The 20,061-nt window shown below is 39.2% G+C and overlaps 1 protein-coding gene across 11 annotated transcripts in view; it reads right to left on the reverse strand.

Annotated features, from left to right (window-relative positions):
- The window catches only part of GULP1 (GULP PTB domain containing engulfment adaptor 1), a 288,455-nt gene that overhangs the window by 39,125 nt on the left and 229,269 nt on the right, over window positions 1–20,061 (reverse strand). For 8 of the 11 annotated variants that reach the window (XM_075529873.1, XM_075529872.1, XM_075529871.1 and 5 more), the window contains 2 exons: window positions 12,692–12,790; window positions 5,206–5,343 (listed from right to left, as the gene is read on the reverse strand). In XM_075529873.1, coding sequence (XP_075385988.1) covers window positions 5,206–5,343; window positions 12,692–12,790 — 237 coding nt within the window. The remainder of the gene's footprint in view (window positions 1–5,205; window positions 5,344–12,691; window positions 12,791–20,061) is intronic. The other 3 variants (XM_075529877.1, XM_075529876.1, XM_075529878.1) reach the window with 1 other exon arrangement.

Below are 20,061 nucleotides of genomic sequence, written 5' to 3' on the forward strand. Positions count from 1 at the left end.
ATTTTAGGAGATGCCAGTCAACTATTTTGTCTTCTGTGTGTTTTCCATTACGCTTGATAGTGTGTTTAAAAGTTTGTGCCTGTTTGGTTTACATTTAGGCCTTTAATTCATCTGAGTTCATTATCGATGTGCCAATGGACGGGCAGAGGATAAACAAAAGAGAGGAAGCAGGAAGACCCGTTGACGCAGTGGCTGCGACAATGTGCCCCATCAGTCACAACTGCGAAGGTGTCATTGTTCATTATGTTGTGCACAGCAATGCCATGGGTTGGAACAGACCTGATGCAACCTATTGAAACATTCCCCTGAGTAGCTGTTAATGACGGGGTGGAACTAGAGTTCTGAGGTGATTCATGTCGAAAGTCTGTGCTACGACTTGTGCTTCATCAGTTTTCCAGAAGGCAACAGTGTATACCTGGTTATACGAAGATAAATGGTCATTTGTCGGGGGTCTAGGCTAAATGACTAACCGAATCAGATGGCAGTTGCATGCTTAAGTTTTAGTTTTTTTTTTAAAAAAATGAAACTGCCAATTGTTTTCCCGAATGGCTGTACAATTTTTTACATCCCCATCAGCTATATATGAGCAATTTAATGTATCAGTATCCTCACCAACATTTTGGTGGTTTTATTTATTGTAGCCACTATGATAATTGGATAGTGACATCTCATTATGATTTTTTTATATTCTTTTAAAGGCTACTTATGTGGAACATCTGCTTATGTGATTATTTTTCAATTTGTGTCATTCCATTAAAAATGCTTCTTCATGCCTTTGGCTCATTTTGATTTGTTGGTTTTCATTTGTTTTATGATTCTTTTGCGTATTCCTTATATTTTGTAGTTTTTGGTACTTGTCAAATAGGTAAGTGGTAGATAGTAGTTTATATCCTTTTAATAAGTTTTTCAGTGAACAAACCTTATTTTTTCAGAAGTTCAATTTATCATTTTTCGATCTACGGATCTTGTTTCAGGTGTCAAGTTTTTAATGACTCTTTGCCTAATCCTAGATTGTGAAGATTTTTACCTATATTTTTATATAAAATTTATATTTATACAATTTATATTTAAGTCTGTGATGCATTTTGAACTAATGTATGTACAAGGCCCGAAGTTCATGTCGAAGCATTTTAAATTGGCCTATAAAGGCTCAATTGCACTGACAGTATTTCTTCAAAAAGTTATCTTTCTTATATCACACTGCTTTTTATAGAAATCATTTTTATTTCTTTTTTTATTACAGTGTTTGTATCTTTCTCAAAATCACCAGAACTTCATTCAGAGGTGTTGGGTAATCATCCTATAGCACACGGTATAGAGCTGTTCAGAGCCTGCATATGTGAGCTATGTTTGTCACTCAGACGCCACATTATTCAAGGAAAGCCAGCCTCTGGCAAGGATGTTTGGATTCAGGCAACAGTACACACTGCCCTCATCGATCACTGGTTGACCACTATTTACAGAGTCACCTGCAAGCCTTTCACTTTTCAGCAGGGACATAAACAAATAATAGATACTAGACAGAGTAAATGAGACAATCACAGTGACTTTCCCATCAGTGCTGTGAGGGGAATGTGCATATAACTAGAAGTTCCAGCTACCCCTGATTTTGCCCTTCAGAGTCTCTGAACCAAAGGGACAGGCAAGTGGCTGCCAATGGGCTTCTTGTTCGACTGTCTTGAGATTGAACCCAAAGATTTGTTTTCTGTTGGAGACAACTCGCGGAGTCATACCGAGAACCAACTGAAACTGAAGTCCTAACTGGAGCAGAGCCAAGGCCCTCTGAACCACAATTCCAATCATGCCTTGGGTAATGGAACAAAGCTCTTGTTAAATCAGGAAAGCAACATAAGTCTCCTTAATAAAGTGGAAATTGCAGTTGCAGAAACGAGCTATACATGACCCTACCAGAGCAGCAAGACTCCAAGAGGAAAAAGCCACGGCTCCTACTGCTGAGTTACCTTCCCCACCACCAGCCCCCCCCCCCCCCCCCAATGCTCCCACTCTTTGAAACACAAAGGTGACCAAAAGGAGGCTGGTCAGCACTTTCAAAATGAAACAAAACAAAAAATCATTTGTGTTTCGTTATTAGTGGGGCAAGCAAAGGAATGAAGGGAGCCAGACCATGGAAAGCCCTAACCAAGAACTTCAAATAGCCATGCAGAGATAAACCAAAATCGCTCAGCTGACTTAACTGCACACAGTTCCTATTAGAGTATACCCTTGACAAGTATTTTCCTGTCTTCACCAGTTCTTGGTCAGTGGTTAAATGGCTAGCTACTTGCTCAGGACTCTGGCAAACTCAAGGCTGGAAAATAAAAGGCTGGAGCATGGGAGTATTTACAGTGGAGACGTGGGAAGTGTTGCTGACCTAGCCCCACTCTCCCCCTGTTGGTACTCCACGCCTTGGAACACACTGTACAAGACACAGAGGATGCACAATACAATTCCAAAGTCTACACACTAAGGTAACCACCAAAATTCTTCAGGAGGGAATGCATGCAGAACTATGGGGCAAAGCACTCTGCCTCCTCACAGAAATAAAGGGCCACAACACTGGCAAATAGATTTCATTGGACCACTTTTTGCCCTGGCAAGGGCACACCTTAAAAATATAGATATCCACACTGTCCTCCTACCCATGTCAAGCATAAACTTCTGCCAAGAAAGAAAAGACTTAGCTAAGGTATAACTTTTATCGTACTTGAAGGTTCCACAATTTGTGCAATTGGATCAGGGTTTTCACTTCACCACAAAGCAGACACTGCAGTGGGCATTACAGAACAATATTGCCTGGGTATTCCATCTATCCAAGTACCCAGGCTTACTGGTCAGATAAGAGTGGTGAAACCCCTGAAGTGATGGTCCTTAGTCACTCTTCAAAGCTAGAAATAAACTTACATCCATGGCCAATTTTAGGCAAGAGACAGATGCGGCAATAAGGGGAACAGTAACACTAGGGAGGCGTCTCAATAACAAGAAGAAAGGAATCCTTCTAGCATCAAGACAGAAAAGTCATCAGCAGAGGGGATGAAATGCCTGTCTGAAGTGGCAGTGGCGGTAGAAGCACCAAGGGCCACAGAAAATGCAAAGGGATCTAGTGGCTATGAGTCTGAAAACCAGAGAGCCATACCTGACAGCTTGGCTGAGAAGAGGTACTGTAGATATAGAAGTGCATCCTTAACAAATGTAGCCTGTTACCTTCCCTAATAAACCCGTATGAGAGGGGGAGTGTCGTGGGAGGAGTGGTTGGTGTCAGAATCAGGTAAAAGACGTGGAGCATGAAGGCAGGTCTGACTTCTGCCTCAGAGGACCTATCCTTGAGAAGACATGGCGTCGGGCCCTCCTCCTTAGTGGGGTAAAGACGATCAGACAGGGCCCCCTGGCACACTCCCCAGAAATAAACAATTTGAGATCAAGAGAGCAGCATTTACCCAAAGACAAAAATCAGAAAAGTTAGAAGACACAGGAAACACATACAGTGAGTAGATTAAGCGATGCCACACTGCGGAATTGCAATCAAGAACACGAAACCAAATATGAATGGTTTGTTGTAGGGAACACTGACTGGTCTGCTCTATAAATCTTCACCCAAACTAAGCACCCGGGGAGGTTTCTGCAATTCAGATTTCTGAGCCCCACCACAGGTGATTTTTGTGCATGCAATAGTTAGTGGTCATTAAGAACAGAAAATAGAGTGAGGAAAATAAGTATCCCCTCATGAAACACAATTGCCCTGCATGTATAAGCTCCACTAATTCAGAAATTTGTCTTCAATGTACTATTAATGATAGTACTCACACCCATAAGGAAACAAACAAACAAAAAAAGATCTAGGTGATGCTTCTTAATCTTCTATGCACCACTCCTTCTAACTGAGCTTGGATCTGTACAATGCTTCTGGGAACTTATAGGTGCCTCCTAAGTCCTGTGGTTAATGTTAGTCTCACATCTGAGGAAACCCATTATTAATGACCTAAAAGAAATACTTCAATGTGTTGTTGCAAATTGAGTTAACACTACCCAAATATTATGCACCTAATATTATAACCAGGATATTGTGATTGATACAATCACATTAAAACCACTTTAATCCAAAAGCAGTACCAACAGAGCTTATAGAACGGTGAGAGGACTGGCATGTGGACCCTCACTAAGCCCAGAGGAGCAGCCCTGGTTGTGCAATGGGTTAAACCTTGGGCAGCGAGCCGCGGGACTGATGGTTACGCCCACCAGCAGCTCCGGAAGAGAAAGAGGAGGTTAGCTGCTCCCATAAATATGTACAGTTGCAGAAACACAGGCTATGATCTTTGGAGGCACCGGCAGGGGTTGCAAAGTGTCAACCTTTAGGTTTGTTTTTTTTCATGACGAAATAACAAAAGCAGTACTTTTGTTTTTGAAAATAAGAAAAAGCAGCGCATAAATGAATCAAGTCCTATTTCCAGTTAAAGCCAATAATGTTGTTGAGATTAAATGGTTTTCTTTCATTACAGACACCAAAAAATTCGCATCGATGTATTTTAACTCAGTCTACAATACAAATAGCATTAACTTGTGCTTGTAATCAAGACATTTTCCATAAAATTCCAGGTGATTAAATAACCGTTGCAGAACTTAACTTGGAATTTTCTACTTGTTCTTATTTGCTAAGAGCATTAGATTACACTCACAAGCAAACAGCACACACATAAGCAATTCTAATATTGCTCCTTATATTAAGTTTTCTGCATAATGAAAATCAAAACCAAATTTTCTGTATGTCAGATTTATTTTTTAAGTACCCAATATATTTTACTTCCTGGAGTTTAGAATATTTTCATCAAACCTACCACATTTCAAAAGTAGGCAACACGACAAAAACACTTTGTTCACCAACACTCTTTGCTTTATGTGTTTAACACAAAAATCATTTCCGGAAATTTAAAGTGCAGATCAATTAAATGATCCTAAGAGAAATTATTATATAATGCAAGGTGGTATGAATTTCTAAGAAAAGAAATTTCATGCGACTTTGTGCCCATGAACATGAGAATTTAGTTAAGGATGAAATCCTAAAGCATATTCTCATGACAGGATGAATCTATTAGTGCAGCTAAGTACTTGCAGGTCTTATTCATTTCCAAATGCCTCTACTAATGCCGGAAACAAGACAATCCCTGGCTTGTAAAATAGAACAAACCACCCTAAAACATCTGGCATACTTACACACTTTTCACTGTCAAATACATAGCACAAATGTTTATTTGACTCAGAATCTTTGCATATGAAAGTGAATATCCTCTTGTCAGTTTTATCATCTGCACAAAATGATATTCTATGAAGTTGGCAATTGTGCTGGACTTCCTGTGAACACACATGGAAATAAACATAGCTGATGAGAATTTTTCTTCCATTTTGTTAAACACAAGCTTGTGTTAATAACATAGAACTTATGATTCTACAAATGGACTAATCATCTGTCATTCTTTAGTTGTATAATTATCTATACCCCAAATATAAACACAAGTACTGGAGATGCAGATCCTGACCCAGGATTACAGTAAGATATTCACTCAGTTCTTAGAAGATCACAAGCACAATCCGAGAGGATCAGAGATGAGTGGGCTTTCGGAGCTGCAAAGAATCTTAAGAAACCATTACTCTAAACCCTACACATTTACAAAAGAGGATTTTAAGATCTGGACTGATTTAAGATACTTCCACAAGGTTACATAATGAGCAGAACAAGTGTCAAACTCTACAAGCAGACCGAATCTCCCTCACTGTATTACAGTGGATAAAAGCGTCATCTGAATATAATTTCACGCCCTTAGTTTTCTAATTAGAAAGCCTCTTCGTTTCTTCATTCCTGTGCTCATCCGTCAGTTTGTCATGCTGTCGTGGCTTGCAACTGTAATGCAGGAAGCTATGCCAAATACCAGCAGTTGTAATCTGGTACATAAATGTCAGCAGAGCTTCCAGAGTAAGACAGACTAGGTGAAAGAAGAACCCCAATCCATCTCTGAGCTATTAGCCAGAAAAATCATGTGAATATCAGCAGAAAGCTGGCTGGCTGGCGTAATACAGGAAGATGAGCCCACAGTTGGCAAACAAAGCAAAACAAAAAGTCACTGCCATTGAGCAAACTGACCTGCAGGCACTTACAATATATACCTGAGAGAACTGCCTCCTGAAAGTAGAGTTGACCTTAACGACATGGATGGAGCAATGTTTGGAGGGAACTTAACATTCTTGCTGATTAGGCACAACTCAAAAGAAACAGCTGCAAACATCCATTAATTGTTAGGAAAATCGGAAGTCTTCAACAGTGCAATGGAGCACATAAAGATCAATATCTCAGGCATGTAGTAAGCTGAAATGGGCTGTATTGGCCATTTGGCATTAAAGCATCACATGTTTACTATCCCCGAAATGACAAATGACATTCATCCTCAAAAGAACATTTTCATGGTCTATCTTGAAGTACAGCACTGTATTTGGTAGGATACCATCTAAAAATGTAGGAAGACTGATGGGGTAAAATTCTTAATATGGCTCTTCTACCATGTCTCTGTAACTCTCGCAAAATGATTTGGTGGGACGATGCAAATAGAGCTTGTGTAACACTAACAGAGGGGACTGGTCAGTTTTAGGTGTCACTCTCCTGGCTATAGTGATGAATTGTCTTGGCAGGAAGAGAGAGAAATCTGATGACCATTGGAAGAAGAGTCACCAGTGTAGCTCATTCTAGATCTCTGCCTGAAATGGCAGAGGCCAAAGCAAGGAGGCCCAGACACAGAACAGAGGAGTAGTGTTGAGACTATCTGACCGTGAGGCAAAGCAATGGACTGGCTCCCGGAACAAAGAGGCCAAGGCCAAGCCCAAGGAACAATGTGGCGGAGAAGCTGAGGACTGGCGAATGAATTGTCTACTGGAAGGGAAGGTATTGCTGTAGACCAATGACTGTATGCATGTCTTGACTGTGGTTACTGACTTCCTTAATAACCATGCCCGCCACCCCCACTCCCACCCCCCTTACTTGTGAATATTGTCTTAATTGTGAATATTGTGAGTTCTGGGTGACGACTGCAACAAATTATGGAACCTGGTATAAAAGTAGTTTTGGGAGGAATAGTTGGTGTCAGAATACGGTAAAGAAAGATGGAGGGTGGAGGCAAGTCTGAACTCTGCCTTATGGCAAAGGGAAGTCAGAGAAGGTCATGAATGACCAAAAGCCTTTAAAAAATTAATTGCAAAGTCCAATTAACTTGACTATTAATTACATTTATGTGCCAACCACTAAAGCCAAGGATAAAAAAATTGAAGGCCATTATCCTTAAAAGCAATGAAAATATTCTTTTGGTAAATGCCAAAATGAAGTTGTTAGATTCTTTTTGTTCTGTGCTAGAAAGAGAAAATTTTAGTAATATTGTAGCTCAATGTCACTCAATCTGGCTGAAACTGAAAGAAATGTAAAATAGGTCAAAACCCTATAAAAATAAAGTAAAAAAAAACATTAAAAAGCAATTGTGATAGTTACATAATCTGGTGTCAATATGAGGATTAAGAGTGAAGGGGTGGAGCATAGTCTGTCAATCAGATTGCAGTTTGATAACCTTATTTGGAGGCAATAAGAAAATAGCTCAGTAGAGGCGGGACACTCTCAGACTCCCTGGGAGACATTCCAACTGAGAAGACACATGGAGCTATGCTAGTGCCCTGCTAGTGCCCTGAGCTGGAGAAGTCACATGGAGACTCCTGTGGTGAGAGGCGTATACCACCACTGGATCCACAAGACCGCCCACCCACTGGCCTGTAATGTTCCTGCATTCCATGTCATTGCATGTGTTTCATGAGTGAAGAGGAATTTACAGATTGTTATTGGACATATAGGCTAATATTGAACTTATGAACTTGAGCTGGACTAGGCTGGTATGTTTTCTCAATATTCAACTGCTCTTGTATATAAAACTGTTTCCTATACAAATATGAGTTTATAGGAATTTGTTTCTCTAGTCTACCCATACCAACACAGCAAAATAACAAACCATGCTTGTATCAATTTCCCACATTTTAAAGTTCAAATGTTTTTTGTAATATTTCAACTCAAGGACAAAAAAAAAAACCCCACCACATTTTCCTTTGGTACTTTACTAAAATGGGGATATAAATTACTTGTATAAAGTTAGTTTCCATAACATCATTTCTTAAAGGAGCTTTAAAAAGGTAAGCATAAAATATTGGCACAATGATTAAGTGCTAAGCTGTTCACTAAAAAGTTTGGTGGCTCCAAGTGGTGTGTAGGATCTGTGCCTGAACAGGTTTTCACTGTCGTTGGGTGCTTCAAGTTGATTGGAAGACCCCATGTGAATGAGAAGAAATGAGCGGTGTTTTTTGTTTATTTTCTTCCGGGGATGGTTTTTCAAGCTTTTCCCCCACTCAGAGTTGCTGATGGATGCAAACCATCAACCATATGCTTAACCACTTCCCTGCCAGGCCTCAGCTCATCATGTTCCCAGCCGAGATACCCCACGAGGTAGTTCTCGTCTGTCACTTAGAGTCACTATGAGCAGGCAACAACTCGATGGCAAAAAACAACAGCAAATCTTTAGAGATGTTAAAGGGCATTAAGAACCACATAAAGGTTAATCCTATTACTTAATTTATTAACTTTGAATTTATCTATGATATGAGGTAAGACTCGACTCAAATCAGATACCTATGTATAAGCTTACAGAAGATTAAGTTCAGCATCTTACAGTAAAGCAAACAAAACATAGTAGGAATCTCCACACAGCTTTACTTCCAAGCAAAAGAACGGGCGAAGAGGGGGGTACGGGGCATCTGAAAGGGATATAACATCATGATTACACACAACGGTCAATTCCTGACAAAGCTATTACTAGACAACTACTTGACGTACACAGAGTCTTCATGAGTCAGATCTAACCAAAGGGGGACTGGCAGTAAAAACCATAGCGAGGATCAGATCAATTGCAAAATTCACGAAAAAAGGTAAAATCCAATATAGAGATTTTATAAGCAACAATACAGCAAAGTTCAAAAGTACAAATTATGTTTATAAAATGTATAACACATCACCTCTGTGGAAACTCATTAAGAATCAAGTGATACAAAACCTAAATCTTACAAAATATAAAAAGGATGATCAGAAAGATGGATAGGCTCTTACACACACACACACGCACGCACACACACACACACACACACGTCAGCTTTCAATGTTGTCTTTGGAAACATTAAAACTGTACTCATACCTGTACAGACTTGGGAAGCAAAACAAAACAAAAACAATGAACAAACTCAGTGGGAAAAAAGCACATTTGAGGAATTAAAAAAAACTTGACATTAAAAATGTATCCCTCCAGAGTTGAGGTAATCTTTGTTTAAAAGAAAAGGAGCCCTGGTGGTGTAGTGGGTTATCTGTTGGGCTGTTAACCATAAAGTCAGTAGTTCAAAACCACCAATGTCTTTGTGGGCAAAAGAAGAGGCTTTCTTCTCCTATAAAGAGTTACAGTCTTAGAAACCCTCGAAGGCAGTTATACTCTGTCCTATAGGGTCACTGTGGGTTAGAATCAGCTGTAGGACTGTGAGGATTTTTGTTTTTGTTTTTTTCCCCCCAAGATAATAAAAATAAATGGAAGAAAGGGGAGAAAGGCAAACCAGTATAATAACTTAACTGGTAATCTCAACCTTTAAAAAAGTTTTTCACATCTATATCTCATCAGAGTGATAAGCACTTACTTATAAGACCTGATGGAATCCTGCAAGGAAGAAAAGATTACATTAAAAGACAAATTGTTGAAACGCATACTCATAGACTCTGCACCTAACAATCGGTAAGTTGATAACAGTATATTACTTTTGCATCATCTGATCTCTCTCTCACACACACAGTGTACGTACACACAAACACAAAAAACAATGACAGAAATTTGCAGCAATGGGTGGCTGCTAAGAAAGCTTGCAACACAAAGACAACCTAAAAATTACCATTCTGACTAGACATTTGCTAGTATCAATTTATTTTTTAAAAAGAAATGCAAGGCCAGGATTATTTTTGCTTGAGACTCAATACAATCAGACTACATTTTTATTGCTTTTCAATTTACTGTAGATATGGAATTCATTACATCTCTAGCTTATTCATTTGTAGCTGACGTTAGCCTAATAAATTAACTGAAGCCAACCGCCCCTTTAAGTGGATAGTGCTTCACTTTCAACTCTGCTGTTTTCCGGAACCCGTATGTATCCGATTCTGTGCCGGAATCTCCTTTCACAATTGTCTTTTGTGGGTTTCCAGTCACCTCAGCAGTAGTTATTTTTAGATTGCCAATGCCAAAGTAAATCACCCACCTCTTTGTTTGTTATTTAATAATGAGGGTGGAGAATAGGAGGCAATTAGACAAGATTGTTGTGGGAGTTCTAACATTAAGGGCTTGAGACATTTGAAAGAATGTCATTGTTCTTTAAATTTGAATTAAACAATATGCCATATTCCAGTTGTGCTCAAGCAGACTAAGAAAGCAACAAACGGTCCACATTCAGAGAGTTTGGTTAAATAGAAGCTCAGAATTACTACTTTTTTCTTTGAATCAAGCTACTTTTCTCTCCTTCATCCTAAAAGTTCCAAGCCCTGATGGAGCATCTAGAAATCTGATGGTCAGAGATTTCTTGTCTCCTATGAAAACACACAATACACGAACCCCTGGGGGTTGGCTGGTCACAGTGCTGGTAAGGAGTATCGTGATTTGTCTCCCTCTTCATAAAACTGATTTGTGTGAGCGGTTACAGAGCATATTAGTTTTCAATTCAACAATTCATACTCATTTTGCTTGTGACACTGATTGCAATCTCAACAATAGAACCACACTCGCTCTACTTCCTCCATGTGGTTACCATTCCCTGTCCTCTCTTCCTATCCCTTCCTGCAGAACTTGATTTTGCAAATACAGTGGGTATTTGAATGCAGGTGCCCCTTGGACTACCCTTTGAAGATGAGGGTCATTATAGATAGCCACCAGAATGTGCAACATACTAGAAGTGTGAGCACTTTAATGTGTGTATAAATCACAGGGGTTTCTGTTCAGATTGGTCATTGAGGTTTAGTGGGTCCTGAGTAAGACCTTAAGGTTAACATTTCTAACAAGCTGATGCTGATGCTGTTGGTCCACACAGCAAACATAGTCAGAGGATGATGTCCCCAGAAAGAGATCAGTAACCTTGGTCAGATTGCAGCAAAGTTGCACACCTGGAAAAGCACTCAAAGTTCAGGCTTTCCTTGCAGTCTGGCTACTCCTCACTTACTCACACGGTCGGGCACCAAATATAAAGTTGTTCTATGAAAAATCAGTGTTAAGCAAACATGGACAATTTCCTTCATTCTGTTTTCTGTTTTCAGATCATCCATTTGTCCAACGTTTTGATTTAGAAGATGCAATCAGAGAAACAGTTCAGATGTACTGATGTAAATCACTGTGGTGAGGGTCCTCAGAGGAGACAAAGCTGGATAAAGCTGGCTGCAACTGGAGGAACCACTGCTTCACCAGTTCTCCTTCCTCCTCCACTGGGTCAGAGCTGCTCCCCCAGAGCCACCTCCTGCAGGGCCCTCTCCCTCCCCCGAAGCCCTGCATTCACACTGGCGCCTGCTCTGCTCTCTGGGGTGGGTGAGTCACTGAGGCGCTGGGCTTTCTGTGAGGGTATTGAAAACCTGGCTGCACTTCATGTCCAGTTTGGTTTATGCTGGTATATCTTTAAAGTCACACATATTTCTCCCAAACACCCTGTTGGGTGGATGATTCTTTCTCTCCTCTCTTTCCTCCTTCCCCACCCTCAAGCACTCTTGAACTATAAAGCCAGAGGGCAAAGAGGAAATCAGTACACAGGTGCCTCATGGTGCCTTGCATGAAGGCAGGTGGGCATACAGGTGGCAGTGTCGCACAATTTACCAAAGCCTCCTAGAGACCCTCGTTTAGAGATGGGTGCTCCACAATTATTGCGCTCATGCTTGCCACCTTTTTAATGTGTGAAATAAACAATTTTTTCTATTATAAACACACAATGTCAGATAATGAGATAGTAAATGAGGCGTAGATATAATTATAAAAACATGTTAAGTGTAGAGGAGAGCAGTGACAATATCTATCTGTAAAATATTTGGGGTGAAATGTTAACCACTTTCCCCAAACTATCATCATCTTATCAAATTATGTAAGAAGACTTCTGAAGTATTGTGAACAAAGTGCATCTTAATGAACTTGAACCCAGAGTAGATTACATTTTAAGACACTTTATTAGATTTTTAGGGGGAATAAGTTCTTAAATACCAGAACAGCTCAATAAGCAGAATACAGCTGTTGTCTTCTTGCTAATCAATAAATCACACTATATGCATCCCTTTGACATAAAGAAAAATTCTAAAAAACGAACCTGTACACTAATGAATGCACTATAGAAAAACTATTATAATTTAATCCCAGGTGAAAAGCAGACTATGCAAAAATAATCCCCCCAATTTCTTTCCTCTTAAAAATCTTATAGAATTTTAAATGATCATTAACTGAAAACTAAACAGCTCCATTTGGTAATATCCTTAAAATACTTATTCAAAGATAGATATAACTGCAATTAAAGATCAGAGTATTTCTGAAATTCAAAACTCAGCTCAACCTAGGGATATTAAAACTTTTACCTTTGTTTTAGGGTCTAGAATTTTTACTCCATAAATTGATATTTGCAACTCAACTTTAGGGATTTTCTGGCCTTCAGATTTCTTGATATGTCTGGCAAACTGCAAGAGAAAAAAAAGGAGTTATAAAGTTATTGTTTCTAGATTTCACATATACATTTGAAGTCTGCAGTGGAACACTTTATATTGTATAAATCATTACCATTTTTAATGTATTTTATGACTACCCATATCCTCACAAATATTTAGAAGTCATAGTAATCTATAATGATAATTAAGAATGATTCCCAGTAAGTTTTGAAAAACGTTATTCTAATATACTCTTTAATGATATTTAAGGTTATTTTCCTACAAGAAGTTGAGAAAATTGACAACTCTTTGTGGGAGGATTGTGGTTAGGTTGTGAGCAGTTGGCTCCGAATCATCCTCCCAGTTGTTCTGTTTGGTTGCCTTGCATGTTTTCAATGACTGTACTTTACCGAGCAAGATGCCCTTTGCCAGGAACTGGTCTCCCCTGATAATGCGTCCAAAGTAACTGAGACGGAGTCTCGCCGTCCTGCTTTTCAAGGAGCACGGAAGTCACTGCACTGGAGTGCATCTTTGGGTAGGACTGGCGGTCTACTCCTTCCATCTCCTTTTGGTGCCTCCCCCATCAGTCAATATTCCCCATGGAACCCTTCAGCGTTACAACTTGAGAAGTGAATTTATTTGTTCTGCACATTTCATTATAATACTTTACCTTCTTGAACTAACTTTTGAAATGTTCTCTTCAGCTCTTTTCGTTCGTTATTTCTTCATTTGCTTTTGGCGCTTCATGTTCAAAAGCAGCATGTTCAAAAGTCTCTTTCCTGTCTTTGCAATGACCTTTTGCTTTCTTCATGTATGATATTTTTGAGGTCATTTCCAGGCCATCATTAGTGTCTAAGGAGTCAAATCTATTCTAGAGATGTTCCTGACATTCGGGTAGGGTATACATAAGGTTGTATTTGGCTCCAATGGACCTGTTTTAATTTTCTTTAGCTTCAATCTGAATTTGCATATACACAACGTGGGTCTGTGCCACAGTCTGCTCCTGGCCTCCTTTTAACTGATGATATTGAACTTCTCCATCATCTCCTCCTACAGTTGTCCTCAATTTGGTTCTTGGAACCCATATGATGAGATTCATATGAATAGTCGCCCTTTATGTTATTGGGGGTGGGGAGTATTTTCAATAAAATAAAGAAGTCATTGGTCTTGCAAAAATCTATCGTATGATCTCTACCTTCATGTCTATCACCAAAGCAATATTTCCCAACTACTGATTCTGCCTATTGGTTTCTACTCTTTGCATTCCAATCCTCAAAGTTACCAGTGCATCTTAATTGCCTGCTTAATGAGTTAGAGTTACAGACTGAAAAACTTGGTAAAATTCTTCAGTTTCTTTAATAATGGTTTTAATAATTGGTGTATAAATCTGAGTAATAGTTGAATTAACTGGTCTTCATTCTGAGTGTACAGATAGTATACTACTACAGAAAGACAGATCTTGAAATCTTTTTTAAGATGAATGTGATGTCATTCCTCTTTGTGGTAGTCATCTAACTTGGTGTCATTTTAAGAGTGTAGGGGTGAGTCTAGGCTGTCAATCTGGAGATAGCCAATGAGACTTCTGTGTGGGCATGACCTTCTCCTGAGAATTCTGGGAAATCTGGTACTTCCTCCTTGGAGGCGGAAGACACCTCTCTCTCTCTCTCTCTGCTACACCCTGGGAGACATTGCAGAAGACAAGACACATGGACCCAGCCTGATGCAGAAACCCCTGCCAGCACTGAGATGTTTCCAGTGACACTGGATCCAAGACTTTCTACCCACTGGTCTGTGATCTTCTACATTAGGTATCATTACATGTGTTTCATGAGTCAGAAGAGGACTTTATAGATTGGTATCAGACATATGGGCTAATATAGGATTTATGGACTTGATCTAGACTGGGCTGGGATATTTTCTCAATGTTCAATTGCTCTTGTATATAAATCGCTTTCTTATACACATATGTATGTCCATGGATTTGTTTCTCTAGTCTACCTAGACTAACACACTCTTGAATTTGTCATTCCTGGCATAGTGAACCACATAATCCCCCAATTTAAAATGGCTAATACCAGTCCATTTCAGCTCTGATTATTTGCTCAGCATACAGTTGAGGAAGTACAGTTGTCTTAAGGTGGGTCCTCTAGACAGGAGGAGAGAGGTAGAAATTCATTTATCTCAATGAAATAGCTCATCTAGCTGTAGAGCGGTAGACAAATTCCAAGTCCCTGGCTCTGGAGGCAATACATCCCAAGTCAGCCAGTACAAAGGCAGACTGCTTGCTGACTCACAGGCTGCATAGCAGACAACTCCAGGATCAGCAGGCTCTCTGGCAGATCAATGGCACATTCCAAAGAGCCAGAAGACCGATGATCACAAGCCAGGCGCAGGGTCCAGACCCCAGAAAATGCAACTGAGCCTTGTCAGAACATCCATAAATATTGGAAGTGGGTCACATACTTCAGGAAATTCCCTTTCAATTGATTGGCTCACATAGCAGAGCTACCCTTGGAAATGACTAATTATATCTTTTTTCTTTGTGGGAAAGGACTACCTTCTAACTATCAAACCAAGTTGACACACAGCTTTATCTAAGTGGTTAAGGCAGATATCCCCAATGTACACCTTTCCAAAGTTTAAATAAATCACAGTCTTCCCTTCACCCTCTCAGTCTTTGTAGGTTCCCTGTGAGACCAATTAAAGGTTTTGAAAAATCCATTCTTTGCAATGTTCCAGGTAATTGATATTGAATGTCTTTGCACAGTCAATGACATAAAGTAGACATCATCTTTTGGGTGTCCTCTACTTTCAGCCAAGAGCTACCTGACATCAGCAATGGTAACTTATTTCACATCATCTTCTGAATTGCATTTGAATTTCTGGCAATTGCCTGTCAATGTACTACTCCAACAATTTTTGACTTATCTTCAACAAAATTTCACTTGTATGTGATATGAATAACACTGTGAGATAATTTCTGTATTTATTTGGTTCAATTTGGAATGGACATAAATATGGGTCAATTGATTGGTCAAGTAGCTGTCTTACTTATCAAATATTTACTCATCACTTAACATTGATGAGTACTTCTAGCATAGCATCTGTTTGTTAAGATATATCAATTGACATTCAACCATTTCCTAAAACCTTACTTTTAGCCAATAAATTCAGTACAGCAATCTGTTCTTGACCATATACAACATCCTGAAATAGCTAAATGGTTGTCTTGGACAGAGTTCTCTAGAGAGACAAACCAGATTTCTAGTGATTACATATGAATATATTTATAAAGATAGATATATAATACAAGAAATGAAGCGTTAAAATTATATACGGATAGATAATACATGCAGCTAACAGTTAAATTATAAAGCAGTGAGACACTAGCAGTCCTTTAAGATTTGAGAGCTGCCAGGTGCCAGTCCCCTTCTGTAGAGAGAGCAGGGCTATATATCCCCAGGCAGCAAATAGCAAGGCAGGTCACCAACTGTCATCAACTGTCGGTCCCCAGCTCCAGAGACGAACATTCCAATCGCGTGGGCTTAAAGGGACCTCAACTTACAGCGACACAGTCTACAGGCTAGGCATCCCACAGGTATTGTACCCCTTTAAATTGAGGCACAGAACAAGCAAGGCAAGGCTCACCGAGCCATTTATCCCTCTGCCCTTCAGTTAATCCTACTTGTGTTTATCGGCCAGGCTGGCACAATAAACTATCGCAATGGCGATCAATTTTTTTTGGTATAGAGACTCTATATTCCTTCCCCCTTCTTTTGATATTTCCTGTGAGTTATATATTTTTTCCCATAAAGTCCTCCAAAATCAAAGTTGAAACTTGAATTTCCTCTTCAGTTTGTTCAGCTTGGTAAATGTCAAGTGCTTTGCACTCACTCTACCACGCTCCTCCTCTTTTCTCTGCTGCCTTCTTTCCTTTGCAATGTGTCTTCCTTTGTAGTACATGGAAAGAAGGTATTAAAAAGCCCCACAGGCTTTCTAATTGGGCTGGGAAAAAAATCTTAATATGATATTTTTTCAGCATTTGGATCATCCTAATTTAGCTTGAAATTGATTGCAAAGAAGGTAGGGTAGCGTTTCAGTTCTCTTTCATGTGTCAAATTTATTTGCATTGTGTATTTCACTCTAATTTAGGACACATGTGAATACATATGGTCTGGCCCAGTCCTGGAGCAGAGTGCAGTTAATCACTTTTTCCTGTTCTCGTGGCTCTGCAATACCAGAGAGGATAATCTAGTCAATGTAACTACGAATGCCTTGAGCTGTCTGCATTGATATCCTGGGGGTTCTATTTGTTTTGCTCCAGTTTGGGGGGCATCCTTTTTCAGCTTGCCATCTGTGCCGTTCCCTGAGTATACGCAGCAGTTTCTTTTCTTCCTTCCTTTCGTTTTTCTTTTGTCTGTTTGCTTTTGGCTAACAAGCAGTCTTACATTCTGCACACAAATTTGACTAGCTTGTGCCAAGAATTTTCTTTAAGAAAATTGTCCTGCTTCAGCGTACATTTTTACAGATTATCCCAATTCTTTCTCCAAGAATGCATTTTTTTATCCTTTCCCTTCATAATCTCCTTCAAGCATTGACGTACCAAAAATAATTTGGGTGTTTTATCATAAAGTTTACCATTTAAACCAATTACTCTACATCTGTACAAATGCATTTGAGAAAATCAACTTCTTGGAGTGTAAGCACTCTGCTGGCCTCCAAGATGCTGCTGTTTTTCTGAACAAAGAGTGCGAGAGGACTCTGGAGGTCTCGTCCACATTAGAACATAGTCATTCCTCTAAGCTCTAGCAAGAACAACCCATCCTTTTGGCTTCCAAAGTGAATACCACAAAGCAACCCTTACTATTAAGCTTATCTACTCATTGCTGCCAAGAAGATGAGAAGAAAGGCAAGCTGGATGGGCAGCAGTGGGATAAAGAGGAGGGAGAGGGGGGGCGGTGGGGATGGGGGGAGAAGGGGAGGTAGAAAAGGTGAGAAGAAAAGAAGGGAAAAGGAAATGAAGAGGGGAAAATGGTGGATGTAGGAACAGAGCGTAGTTGAGAGATGAGTGGAAGAAAGTGAAATAGAAAAACACCCAGTCTGTCTTTATTGCACACGAAGATGAAGGAATTCCACTCCAAGAAGCATGAGGATTCATCCAATTGACTAGCTTTAAATATGATAAAAATATGCCCTGAGAAGTTTATCTTGTTCATAAAATGAGTTTGCAAGTTTTTAGGGCTAGAATTTAGATTTTTAGATACTCATTAAAGAATATCTTTTCCTATTGCATAATACATGTTCTTCATTAAGAAAAATAAAATTTGCAGTTTTATTTTCATATATATCAAGTTTAATCCTGGTCATTGACTTGGTTTTTACGCCTACATTAAAAAAAAATCTTCAGTTTAAAGTTGTATTTATTTGGTCTATGTTAAAGAGTTTAATACAAGTATTTTCCTTTTTTTAAAATATACTTACTCTATTTTATATACTTCCAGCACCTCTAAATAGTTTCCACTGGTTATAGAACTCTTGATTGCATTTCCATATATTTCTTTTTTAAAAATACTTCTATTGGGGGGTCTTACATATTTTATCACAATCCATATATTAATCCAGTGTGTCAAGCACATTGGCACATATACTGCCATCATCATTTTCAAAGCATTCTCTTCCCACTTGAGCCCCTAATATCAGCTACCTATTTCTTCCCCCTCCTTCCACACCCACTTTCCTTCACAAACCCTTGATAAGTTGTAGATTATTATTTCCATATCTTACATCATCCTCCAACACCCCTCAACCACTTTTGCATTATTCACCCCTCTGGGAGCGGGTTCTAGATTGATCCTTGTAATCGATTCCCCCTTCCTCCCTCAACCAGCCCTTAATCCTACTGGTCTCTCTACTCTCCTTGTTAGAGCTAGCTGAGGGGCTTACTATCCTGATTCCCTGTGCTGCAGGCGCTTAGCTGTAGCAGTGTGCATGCTTCTGGTCTAGTCCAATTTGTAAGGGAGAATGGAGGTCATGATAGGGGGAGAATGAAGCACCAAAGAACTAGAGGAAAGTTGTGCATTTCATCGGTGCAATACTGCACCCTGACTGGCTCATCTCTTCCCTGTGGCCCCTCTGTGAGGGGATGTCCAATTGTCTACAGATGGGCATTGGGTCTCCATTCCATGCTCTCCCCACCCCTCCCCGCCAATTCACCTTGGGTATGGTTTTATTTGGGGTCTTAGAACATTTCCATATATTTCTAATGCACATTTTGAAAAATGTTTGCTATCTTTGTTTTTAACAATTTATTGGGATTAATGTTGAAAGTTGACGGGAGAAAACTAAGTTAGCATTTTACAATTTGCTTCATGACACTGCGATTTCAGTGTAGCAAGGCTCCCCCCACCGCCTCCCTGCATCTCCCCATTTCTGCTCAGCCTTCTTGCCTTCCGAGGCTTTGCCCTGGGTAACTGCAAACTTTGGGAAAAGGAATGCATAAAATTGAAATCTTACTTTATAAATAAAATCAACTACTGGACCACAGTGGGTTGAAAAAAGAAGAAAGTCAGATTGCATATGTTTAAAAATTGAACCAGAAATTAAAGGAGGGTTATGTGCTCAAAGTTATTCAAGCAAATGCCTTTTTTAAGTAGTGCACTATCACCATCTGCTGGCCATTTCTGCATTACAATCGATTTCAAGGTCCCTGAAAAGTCTGTTGCTAATATGCGGCAAATGTAAATAATACTCCCCGTATTCTTTGAGTTATAGTATTGAGTTCAACACACAATAAGACAAACAAGAAAAAATCCATTGAAATCGAAATGTAGGAATGCATATTCTTTTTTTCTATATATACAAAAGTTATGCTACCAGTAGACACTGCTTATGAAATATTTACTCAACACACTTCTGAAGGACAAAGTAGTTCATATTATCAACTGAATATATCCTTTTAAATTATACTACATACTCTTTTTATTTTATTGAACACAGTATTTTCTTGCTTACATAACACATTTCCATTTGCAAAACAGGAACCATATATAAAACTCTACAAAAATATATATGAAACTGAAGATGGTTGAATTTTAAAAATTAAAATATATTTTCATTTGATCTAGCCACTATTTTCTTGAATTTATTTTGGATTTAAGTTCGTTGACCAAAGCACTTCAATGCATAAAAAGCCCCTAATGATGGCAAATGCCATTGTTCAGTTTGTCTGTCTAACTTGTTGTTTAAGTGGGATCTTTATTCCAGATCACCAGTTTTGTATTCAGCAATATAAGCAACTTATCAAA

This window comes from Tenrec ecaudatus, chromosome 13 (assembly GCF_050624435.1).
Source record: "Tenrec ecaudatus isolate mTenEca1 chromosome 13, mTenEca1.hap1, whole genome shotgun sequence".
NCBI lineage: Eukaryota > Metazoa > Chordata > Mammalia > Afrosoricida > Tenrecidae > Tenrec > Tenrec ecaudatus.